The 12139-nt window shown below is 39.9% G+C and overlaps 1 protein-coding gene across 1 annotated transcript; it reads left to right on the forward strand.

Moving 5' to 3' along the window:
- Window positions 1-7943: 7943 nt before the first annotated feature.
- On the forward strand, window positions 7944-11479 carry kcnmb2 (potassium large conductance calcium-activated channel, subfamily M, beta member 2). Its single transcript, XM_015606174.3, has 4 exons — window positions 7944-8041; window positions 8237-8407; window positions 9395-9590; window positions 10146-11479. Exons 1-4 carry the CDS (start codon window positions 7992-7994, stop codon window positions 10446-10448), a joined length of 720 nt encoding a protein of 239 aa, XP_015461660.2. The 5' UTR covers window positions 7944-7991; the 3' UTR covers window positions 10449-11479.
- The last annotated feature ends 660 nt before the right edge of the window (window positions 11480-12139 follow it).

The following is a 12139-nucleotide window of genomic DNA, read 5'->3' on the forward strand; positions in this document are numbered from 1 at the left end:
AACACACCATGTCCATCCATTGCAACGGCTGCAGAGTTGGAAAGGGTTAAAGACCTGGTCAGTTTTGGATCACAGATCACTATTGATTAAGAGCATTTGATTTTTTTTTGGATCAGAGGAAAATCTTCCTATTTATCCACCTATTCGTCCACCTATTCCCCTCACTTTGCACTTTATGTGCAATGTTTCTTTATATTTCATGCAATATTCTCATAAGTATTTCATTAATGACATGCTAAAAGATGCATTAAGATAACATTTTTAAGAATTGCATAGTTATTCGTGTTTCTAATATCGGCATTACTCTAAGTAACTAGAAATTCTGTAATTAAAAGTAATCTCAACCAATAGTAATATGTATTAACTCACCAATACAATACCAATTCTCAGTATGGAAGCAAGTGTTTTATTTGTATATTATAAATAAGTCCCCTCCCTGTGTCTTGACTAGCTTGACTATACTCTTAGCGCTAGGCTACACACTCCAGAGTCTTTTTAAAGAAAGAAACCTTTCCTGAACCTGCTCACACTGCCATTATCACCCAAACAACACGGCAGAAAATACCTCGAGGAACATTCTTCAAATACAGCAGCTGAAAGTCTGGGGGGCTGAAACAGGCAGCGAACACAAGACCCTTTAGAAATACGCGGTAGCAAACACCAGGTGTAAATGTCAGTCGTGATGGAAAGGTTTAACACTCTGTAGAAACCACGCTGGTGTTGGGTAACTCGCACTATTCGGAACCTTTTAGATGCACGATCATAATCGTTATATAATCAGAGTTATATAGCTGACTCAGCTGGTTTACACAGCTTAAAACCACTGTGCATACATATACTGCTATTTTACTGAAGTAAGAAAGCAACTCTTTGTGTTGATATATTGATGTATTTCTGCATCGAGTTATATAAACGCTTTTACTTACTGTAAAGCGTTCAACACAAATAAACAGCAGTGCTGCTGGAGTTCTTAAACACTGTGTTCTAGAGTTTAGATTCTCTGCCTAAACACAACCAAGATTTCCCACCACTTTCCTTGGGCCGGGTAATTGGGATCGAGATAATTAAGGCGTGGGAAGAAGAAAATTAAGAGGTGGGAACAAGATAATTAAGGTGTGGGAACAAAATATGATAATAAAGGTAATTAAGGTGTGGCCATGACTTATTAAGGCATGGGAACGAGAACCTAATGCGTGGGAACGAGACAATTAAGGCATGGGAACTTGATATTTAAGCTGTGTCTATGACTTACTAACGCGTGGGAACAAGACCTTAATGAGTGGGAATGAGATTAATAAGGTATGGGAATGAGACAATTAAGGCGTGGGAATGGGATAATTAAGGTATGTCCATGACTTACTAATGCATGAGAACAAGAACCTAATGCATGGGAATGAGGTTAATAAGGAATGGCAATGAGATTATTAAGGTGTGGGAACAAGATCATAATGCATGTGAATGAGATAATTAAAGCATGGGGACAAGATAATTAAGGGGTGGGAACGATATAATTATTGTGGTTATATGAGTACTTTTACTTACTGCAAAGCGTTCAACACAAATAAACAGCAGTGCTGCTGGAGTTCTTAAACACTGTGTTCTAGAGTTTAGATTCTCTGCCTAAACCCAACCAAGATTTCCCACCACTTTCCTCAGGCTGGGTCACGTGGGGCGCACATGAGCTCCTCCACATTCCATGTTCTTGATAAACATTTTTCTTAAATAATAGGTCTATGTTTTATGTTTTAAGAGTTCAGAAATTAATATTCGGTGGAATTTTCATCCATCTTGGCATGTTCTCCTCCACCAGTCTTTCACACTGCTTTTGGAGAACTTTAGACCAAATTCAAGCGGTTCAGTTTGGTTTGATGGCTTGTGATCATCCAGCTTCCTCTTGATTATATATTTTTTAATTTGGTAAAATCAAAGAAACTACAGAAGCTGTAGAACTACAAAGTTCTCCTATATGATCAGCGGATGATTGAATGTGTTTTACTATGCGGGACGGCCTGGTTTAAAGTAAAAGATCTGAATAAAGAGAGTGAATGAAGAGATATTGTACTGTATCTACAGCTGGAGGATAAATTCACAGAGTGGTCATCCCGAGGAGAGATAATAGAGAGCGATTCCTGCAGAGGAAAGCACTTTCAGCTCCTCCAGACAGCGAGAGGCATCTCTTCCTCTGCTCCACTGCTCAGACGGCTGTGTGCCGTATATATTTCATCATTTCTGCATGGAACAGCGGGTCAGCAGTGACACAGCGCTGCCCTCCTGTTCTTTTCAGAGCTTTGTAAAGAAACTAAGCTCTGCTATTGATCATTCCTCCTGTTCTGATGTTGCTGCTGGTGGTACATATTTATTAAGTGCTCTAAACAAAGTCAGTGTGAACAAGATGAGGAAATTATTACACGTTTACAGCACTTTAAAGGAGTTGTCACATCTGCACCTTTTGGTCTATTTCAGACTGACTTTTGTTCAATTAAGATGTGGGAATTAGATAATTAATGTCTGGGAATGAGATCCTAAGGTGTGGCCACCACTTATTAAGGAATGGGAATAAGATCCTAATGTGTGGGAACAAGATAATTAAGGCATGGCCACGACTTGTTAAGGCGTGGGAAGGAAAAAAATTAAGAGGTGGGAACGAGATCATAATGTATGGGAACAAGATAATTAAAGTGTGGTAATGAGATAATTAAGGTGTGGCCACAACTTATTAACGAGATCCTAATACATGGGAATGTAAAGGTGTGGGAACTTGATAATTAAGGTGGGTGTATGACTTACTAATACGTGGAAACAAGAACCTAATGTGTGGAAATGAGATCAATAAGGTATGGGAATAGGATAATTAAGGCATGGGAACAAGATAATTAAGGAGTGGGAACAAGATCATAATGCATGGGAATTAAATAATTAAGGCACAGGAGGAAGGAAGTAATCAAAGCATGAGAACGAGATAATTAAGGCATATAAATAGGATAATTAAGGTGTTAGACTGAGATCTTAATGCATGGGAATTAGATCTTTATAGTGTGGGAACAAGATAATTAAGTGGTGGGAATGAGATAATTAAGGTGTGGCCACAACTCATTAAGGTATGGGAACAAGATTGTTAAGGCATTTGAATTAAATAATTAAGGTGTGGGAATGAGATAGTTAAGGTGTGGAAATAAGATCCCAATGCGTGGGAAGAAGATTAACAACGCTTTCCGCTTCCCTGAGAGGGTGATGTCATCAAGTACGCAGCTGTTCAAATTACAGAATAAAAGTCCCGCAGGGACTGGTGGGAACGAGATCATAATGCATGGGAATAACATTATTATGGTGTGGGAACAGGATAATTAAAGCATGGGAATGAGATAAATAATATGTGGCCATGACTTATTAAGGTGTGGGAAGAAGACAAGTAAGGCGTGGGAACTTGACAATTACGGTGTGTCTATGACTTACTAACATGTGGGAACAAGAACCTTATGTGTGGGAATGAGATTAATAAGGTATGGGAATGAGATAATTAAAGTGTGGGAACAAGATAATTAAGGAGTGGGAACGAGATAATTAAGGTGCGGCCACAACTCATTAAGGTATGGGAACAAGATTGTTAAGGCATTTGAATGAAATAATTAAGGCGTGGGAATGGGATAATTAAGGTGTGGGAAGAAGATCCCAATGCGTGGGATAGAGGTAAACAACGCTTTCCGCTTCCCTGAGAGGGTGATGTCATCAAGTACGCAGCTTTTCCAATTACAGAATAAAAGTCCCGCGTCCTCCCGTCCTCGGGAGTATGAACTTGTACTTTTGTACCCCGTATTGAAAAACGTATCTTGGCTACATTTGATTGGAAAAAGGGAAAAATAACATAACATAAATCCTTCATAGCATGCTCTTCGTACTTTTATAGTACTTATAGTATAGTGTAGTATAGTATAGTATAGTATAGTATAGTAATGTTAATATCTGTACAGATTCTGTAACAGAGACGCAGAGAAGAGCTCTGTGCCGCTAATTGCAGTGTCTGTTCATGACTGGAGCCACTGTACCTCAGTTTAAGTGACTCAGCAAGGTCAGTCCGGGAGCCGGGGCCCATTTTGTTGTTCATTAGATAGGAAATCACTGGCCTTTGCAGTTTCGTTCGACTTGTAGCACATAATACGTGAAGCTGCAAATCTTTCGAGCAGCTCTAACGGACCTTTAAAAGCCTCGGCGGCCCCTGGCAGACTCTCAGTCGCAGCAGGAGGAAAGGCTGGGCAGCTATCGAGCGAACATGTTTGCTGGCTGCTTGATTCCATCAATACAGGTAAGAAGGAAGACCTTGAGCATGCAAATGGAGCCACCAGCGGCCGGCTTCGGATTAAAGGTATCGATTGGAGCAGGTTTGAGCGCACGCTGTGATCGTGAATGCTTTTCAGGCGTCTCGGAGTCACCGCCGTGGGGTGCTGGGCTACGTGGAGAGGGAAAACTTTTCATTGAGGGATTTTTTTTTCCTCTCGTGTTCCGTCAGTTCTGCCAGAGTTACTCTACAAACCGGGAGGATGCTGCCCTCCTGCTGAACCCAATGCAATTTTTTTTACTTTCATCTGTTAGTAGAAAGCTTGGCGCACATCAGGGTCTAAAATGATGTAGGACACATGGGCTCATGTAATTTATACACTTTCAAATTAACCTTCAACTTGAGAACCAGGGTTGCCAGATCCAGCAGAACTCTACAGCTCAAAGAGTGCGGAAAACCTACCCAATGTATGTTAAGACTAGTCAAATATCAGAGTGACATATATATATATATGACTTATATTTGTAGAAATATGAGATAACTAGGACATTTAAATTTAATTTGAACAGCATTGAGAGATTGGAACATAAGTAGTAAAATGTAATAAATAAGAATTAACATTTCTTATAAGGAAACAATTATGACACTCTATGCTCTAATAGCTGGTACTTACCTTTTTGCTAAAATAACCACAATTAGGCATTTCATATAACCATCTTTTAGTTTTAGGCATCGACTGGGAGAAAGATCTCCTACTCCTCCATGCAGAATTCTCTCAGCTGTGTGATGTTTGATGTTTCCAATCAGCCCACATCATCTGAATAAGTTTAAAATCTGGGCATGGACTGTCTTTTTAGCCATTCCTTGGTAGAAATACTGGAATGTTTTGGGTTGTTGTCATGTTGCATGGCCCACCTCTGCTTCAGCTTCAGTTTTTAAACAGAAGCTCTCACATTTTCTCAAGCACAATCCAGTGCAATGAAGAATAAAGATCAAATGAAACAAAATGTCTGAGGTTTAAATAACAATATATATATTTTTTCAGTTCAGACTTTTGGACCTCACTGTTTCAATATTTTCGAGGGAATTGTAATACTCAGTATTTAGTTAGTTTCACTGGCAGTTTCTGTCTGCATACCAGCAAAGTGAAGCTACAAAGGTTGGGGGGGGGGGGGGGGGTGTACCGTTTCTAATAAAGGTGCCAGTTAGTATGTTGTCTCATGGCTACCTCACACTCTACTTCTCATAATTGACCAAAAAGCTGCACAATTGTCAATTATTTTTTTTTACTTTTCAAAACCTGAAGCTACCACCACCATGTTTTTCTACTTTTCTACATTTTCTACAGTTTCTACTTTTCTACACTTACTACTTTTCTACAGGCCATTCTCATATCCTCATATCCAAGTGCCTCATATCCATAAATATTTATGCTTCATAATCATTACACAGATTACAAGATTAGTCAATATTCACTTAATGTCACTGGTTTGACCCTGGTTTCAAGTGTCGCTTTCTAACTGCACACCAGCAAAGTGGAGCTACACTTACCTACAGGGAAGGAGTGCTGGGGTGTGTGGCAGTTTCCAATAAAGTGGCCAGTTAGTATGTTGTTGTGTGCTTAATGTATACCAGCCTGCAGAATTAGTAAATCTCATGGCTGCCATACAGTCGGGTAATCTCTAAAGTGGGGCTCAATCGACCCTCATCCCCTCGGGGTCAGCGGCCCGGCAGCCCACTCCTCATAACTCATGCCGAGCACTTAGAGCTCATTTGAATATGCATAAGCTCTCTGTGTGTGTGTGAGTTTTAATGAATGGGGGGTGCTCGTGATTGGCCGCGGCTCCGGCGCTCTGGTTTATCTGCTGCGAGCGGCGGAGGTGCTATGAGCTGATGCTGACAGGGCCGAGGTGGTGATTTCAGCAGGTACGTCTTTCATTACGGCTTTTATTACGTTCTGAGCGGGAATATGAGCGTATCCATCATGCTGTCTGACCAGATAAAGAATTCTTTGTTGCTCTGGACGAGTTGTTTGCCCAGAGCCGGCGACCGGACCGCTCAGTGTTTGCTGAACCAGCGAGCCCTCTGGTTGTTTCAGGCAGGTCTTGTTTGTCGGAGCTGGAAAGTAAGCGGCAGAAAGGGAACTTATGCATTTCTTTGCGAAGGAGGTTTCATGGGTAAAGTTTGCGTTTTGTTCAAAACGACTTAAAGGAGAAACGATGCACCAGAGGTACCACCTACCTTTAATTGCTGATTTGTTTCCGCTAATGCAAAGTATCTTGAAAGTGTCGCTACATTTAAATGTACCTTTAATGCGTTTCTTGTGCACTTAAATCAGTGTGTATAAGCTCTGTAAGTGCACTCTGTAAACATCAGGGGCTTGTAAAAATAGGTCTGGTCCGGCTGAACGAGTGGCTGCACACTCAAAGCCAAACAGCAGAAAGCTTTGCTCGTCCGTAACTTTGTAAATTGATTGGGCGTCCCCGAGAGCGAGCTTTATTAATTCCAAGTGGTTTGTAATATAAATATTAATGGGCTTGTTTTGAAAAGCACTCCGTTAGCATGTTTAGAGACTAATTTACGGCTGCAGCGCGGATGGATATTGAAGGATTAACACTACAAAGGCGAAGTGGCTGGAGGATAGGCTCGAAATTAACAGCCTTCCTGGAGGGTATCCAAATATGGCACCGCGACTTTATGGGGCTGCCGTTAGCGTGAATTTTAATGATACAGTCAAAAGAAGGACAAATCACTTTACATAAGAGGACAAATCACTCATTCCCAGCCAACGTGTGATGAAGAGAGTGTGAATACATTTTGAGGGTCAATATTTCAGCACGCTAACAGAAGAACTAATGGCAAAGCATTTGGATCTGAATTTTGTGGTGGACAGAACAGCCACACTTACTCAAAATGTAAAAATACAGCTCTGGAAAAAAATGAGATCGCTTAAAAATGTGAAATGAGTTTGTTTGATTTTACCAAGTTGAAAACCTCTGGAATATAATCAAGAGGAAGATGGATGATCACAAGCCATCAAACCACCAAACTGAACTGCTTGAATCTTTACACCAGGAGTAAAGCAGCATAAAGTTATCCAAAAGCAGTGTGTAAGACTGGTGGAGGAGAACATGATGCCAAGATGCATGAAAAAAAAACTGTGATTAAAAACCAGGATTATTCCACCAAATACTCTTAAACTCTAAAAACTTTTTGAATATGAACTCGTTTTCTTTGCATTATTTTAGGTCTGAAAGCTCTGCATCTTTTTTTTTTTTTGTTATTTCAGCCATTTCTCATTTTCTGCAAATAAATGCTCTAAATGAGAATATTTTATTTGGAATTTGGGAGAAATGTTGTCTGTAGTTTATAGAATAAAACAACAATATTTATTTTACTCAAACATATATCTATAAATAGCTAAATCAGAGTTTGAAGTTTGAGGAAATGCTCTGGAGAAAATCTTTGGTAAAGCAGTAAAGTTCTAAAGATAATCCTTTTTTTCTTTAAAAAAAAAATCAGTTTTACTGTTTAGAAAATTTGCTTAATATACATTCCTAAATCACTAAATTGTTTGTCCAATACTAGTTTGTCCAACTGTCTAATGACAGACTGTGATATGAAGAGGGATGTGCAAGCTTTGCTTAGGTGACTCTTTTCTTGCAGGTCTTTCCGGAACTCTTTTCGGAGCTCCTCTCAGTGCGGGACACCAGCCAAGATGTTCTTTGTAACGGGGAGAAAAGTTCCTGGTCCTGTTAATGAGAAAAGGTTTGTAGCACTGAACACTTATTGCTTATACAGTGTTTTATACTCTTTAAGAAAAGCTTGACACTTAATGTCACTGTCATAAATCAAATACATGATTGTGTTTTTACTCTAGTTATTCAGGACTTTTAATTTTTAGTTAATTAACTGTTGTATTGCTTCTAACTGAGTAATATCTGTCCTCATTGCTCACTGTAGGAGTATCTATCAGAGGTTCTTGGGCTATGAGCTGATGGACAAGAAGCGGACAGAGACGGCACTGAAGGCTGGAGAAGACAGAGCGATACTGCTGGGTCTCAGCATGGTCTTGTGCTCCATCATGATGTACTTTGTGCTCTGCATCACCATGGTGCGCTCCTACTCTGACAGGTAAACGGAACTGGTTACCTTTCTTCAGCCCCACCCATATGACTTGTAGCTTGATGCATGTTTAGAAATTAGTTTAGACATTATGAGACAATATTCATCACAGAATGGATTGGGTAGAGTTACATTTGAGCATGTTCCATAGAAACTTCTAGTAAAATATCTAATAAACTAATGAAATGTACTTTTTTATTACTTACTTTACTGTAGATATGTGTGTTCAACTAAACATCTTAATTCAACTGTTTTTTTTCTGTTTAAAGGAGAACTCAGGTGTAAAAATTGATTTTGGTGTAGTAAAACATGATAAAGAGGATTAACCTTTGTTGAATAGCCCACCTCCACTCTCCTGCAGCTTTCCAGAATCCAGCAATTCTGTGCAGTTTGTCCAAACAGGCTAGAATGGGTTTTAATGGGGCATATTTCATCCCTGCAGATAAATTGCTTTTTACATGCTCGTCACTCTACTGATCATGACTTTACTTAACCATTTAAGATGTAGGTTACACTATGGGTTGTTGACAGTAGTTTTTAATAAACTTATTTTGAACTATTAAAGTTCTAAATGCCTCATTTTAAATGTCAGGGCTCTGCAGATTCTACCAATGAGGTGTGGAGCTTCTTTCAGTCTGGATAATGGTGTAAAAAAGTGATTTATCTGCAGGGGAAAAATACGCCCAGTTAAAACCCATTCTAACCTGAGTTAAGTCTCAAATCTTGAAAGTTTAGTATCTGGGGTGTAAGTTTAAGTTGAGTTTCAGGTCTTGGAGGCCCAAAGTACAAATTCAGTCTTGAGTCAACAGCAGCTTGAAATATTTGTTTAGTCTTTATTGGTGTAGAACGTAATCCAGCTGGCATTTCCCAGATTAATTTTAATAAGTCTGGATGTAATCACTGTCTTCCTAAATGGAGCCCACACCTGTTCAACAGTTTGAAACACAGATTTGCTTGACAGTATATTTTCTCTCTGATGAACCACGGATGATCCAGTGTGTGGACCGAGGAGAGCATCTGCACTATACTCAACTCCTCCCTGACAATGGAGATCAACTGCTCCTACAGCTGTGGTCCAGACTGCTGGAGAAGCTCCAAGTACCCCTGCCTGCAGGTCTACGTCAGCATCAACGCCACCGGCCGCGTAGGACTGCTGTCCCACAATGAGGAGACGCAAGACATCAGTTCAGAGGTCAGAATGCACCAAAATAGGTTTTTATTTATTTTAGAAAATCAAAATTAAAGGTATAATTTCATTTATTTAGACAATTCTACTCCAGATGCAGTTGATCAGCCTCTGATTTTTGCTACTTTAGTTGTAAACAGGAGAAATGATGCTAATGTTGCAAAAAAAAAACAATAGACATCAATATTTCATGAATTTTAACTCTAAACTTTAACATAAAATAAGACTACACTATAGGGATAAAGGCCAGCATTACATTTTCTCTAATCAGCTGCTAACACCACAATATTAGAGCCCCACACGCTTGGAGGGAAAACTAACTTCCAGTTTTATTACATCAACTAACAGACACCTGTGGTGACTAGCATCTCACTGATTAATTGGGGAAGAGTGAGGGCCATCCTACTCACAGAGTTTGAAGAACGAAAAGTGCTATTTTTTCTTGAACATTAAAAAAATAATAATTAATTTAAACTATGTCAGTGTCCATATGTCTATACACTTTAGTAGGAATGTTTCACTGATGTTAAAACCTGCTTTTTTCTGAACTTTTCCCCACAGTGCTTCTATGTCCCAAAGTGTCAGAAGGACCACGTGGCAGTTCAGGCCATGATGGTGAACATCTCGGAGAAGCTGAAGGCTCAGCAGCAGGTCAGGTGTTTTTACGATCCCGCCGAGCAGCAGAGCAGCATCCTCCTGAGCCGACTCTACGGCACCAGCGCCATCTTCCACTCCCTGTTCTGGCCTTCCTGCATGCTGGCCGGAGGAAGCCTCATCATCTTCATGGTCAAACTCACCCAGTACCTCTCCATACTGTGCGAGCACATCAGCAAGATGCCCAAGGGACTCAACTCAACATGCTGAGTCTGATAAATCCTCAGAGACTGGGAACTGGAACGGTGGAGTAGACAAGACAACCAGACCAGCCGTTATTCCTCGACGAGGTTGTGGGTGTCCACATGTGGGAGGTTCACAGGGAAGGAAAACACTTGCACAAGTGCTTAAAAAAGCAGCTATTCAGATTAACCTCAGTATTAGTTATGCTCCGTCTATGAGACAATCATTTCTGACGTTACCAGCTATAAGCTACAATAAATAGAGTATATAGTTTATAGTCAATCATTTCTTACTGAGAGAACTAAACTAAACATAGTGTCAAATTATCTACACTATATTGCCAAAAGTATTTACCCACCCATTAAAAATGTCCTAATAAATGGTCAGTTTAGGAAAATAGCGTGCAGAGGTGACCAACTTTTTACAGAATCAATTGCTACTGACCTCCAAGCTTTATGTGGCCTTCAGATTAGTTTCATGGAAAGGGTTGGGTTTCTGGGTTTCTTTGGCGGTTGCCAGGAGAACAGTACTTGTCTGACTGCATTGTGCCAGGTGTAAAGTTTGGTTGAGGGGGGATAATTATGATTATTATGTGGGGTTGTTTTTTCTTGTTAATTCCAGTGAAATAGCTCTTAATGCTTCAGCATATCAAGAGATTTTGGACAATTTCATGCTCCCAACTTTTGCGAGAACAGCTTAAAGATGGCCCTTTCCTGTTCAAACATGACTACTGCGCACTAGTGCACCAAGCGAGGACCGTACAGACATGGATGAGCAAGTTTGGTGTGGAAGAACTAGACTGATCTCAAACCGATAGAACACCTTTGGGATGAATTAGAGCAGAGACTGTGAGAATGGTCAAAAATTCCCATAAACACATTCCTAAACCTGGTGGAAAGCCTTCCCAGAACACTTGAAACCATCATAACGCTAATGCTTTTGGCAATATAGCGTACTAAAAGTCTCTTTTAAATGCTATGTAACATCCTGTAGATTAGACTCCACAGAATACCCTTAAATCCATGCATGTGCCTACGCAAGACTGCCTGAATGCTGCATTGTTAAGGGGCTGGTATGTAGTCAAAAAAATAAAATTCGCAATGTAATTTTTTTTTCCCAGTATCGTGCAGCCCTAGTAGAGTGTCTTGAATTCAAGAGCCCTTAATGTAAAATGGTTAGCTAGTGCTACAGATTTTAAGATTGAAGACTTAGCTAACATATTCTATGCAAAATTATGAACTTTCAGGCAAATATAGAGCAAAATCAGAATGCTATTTATTTCTCTGACATCTTTTAAGACGCTGTAGGTTGGTCATTCTTTTTTAGTTTCTGTTCATTAGCATTTAGAACTAGCCAGTAGTTCTTAACCAAACTCAGGTTTGTTGCTTGCTACCTAAAAGCTAGCTAAGCCTTCTTGTCCTCATAGTTGTTTTCCCTATAAATATATATTTTTTGAGTCTTGCAGAATTGGAAGAAGCTTGGTTCCTGTTGTACCTTGTTTCATTGTTTGAGGTATACTGCCACAAGCTGGTCTCAAGCTGTACTCTCTTGCCTAATGCCTAAACTGCAAGCTATGTGGCGATTGGCATCACATAGCTATAGACATAGAAAAGCTGTTTAATCTAGCTGTGTTTAACCGCCTTGTTTTAGAAACTGACATAGATAACTCTTAGAGAAGGGGTTGAAAATTAAGTTAGTAGCTCTCCAGCCCAGAGGGT

This window comes from Astyanax mexicanus, chromosome 8 (assembly GCF_023375975.1).
Source record: "Astyanax mexicanus isolate ESR-SI-001 chromosome 8, AstMex3_surface, whole genome shotgun sequence".
NCBI lineage: Eukaryota > Metazoa > Chordata > Actinopteri > Characiformes > Acestrorhamphidae > Astyanax > Astyanax mexicanus.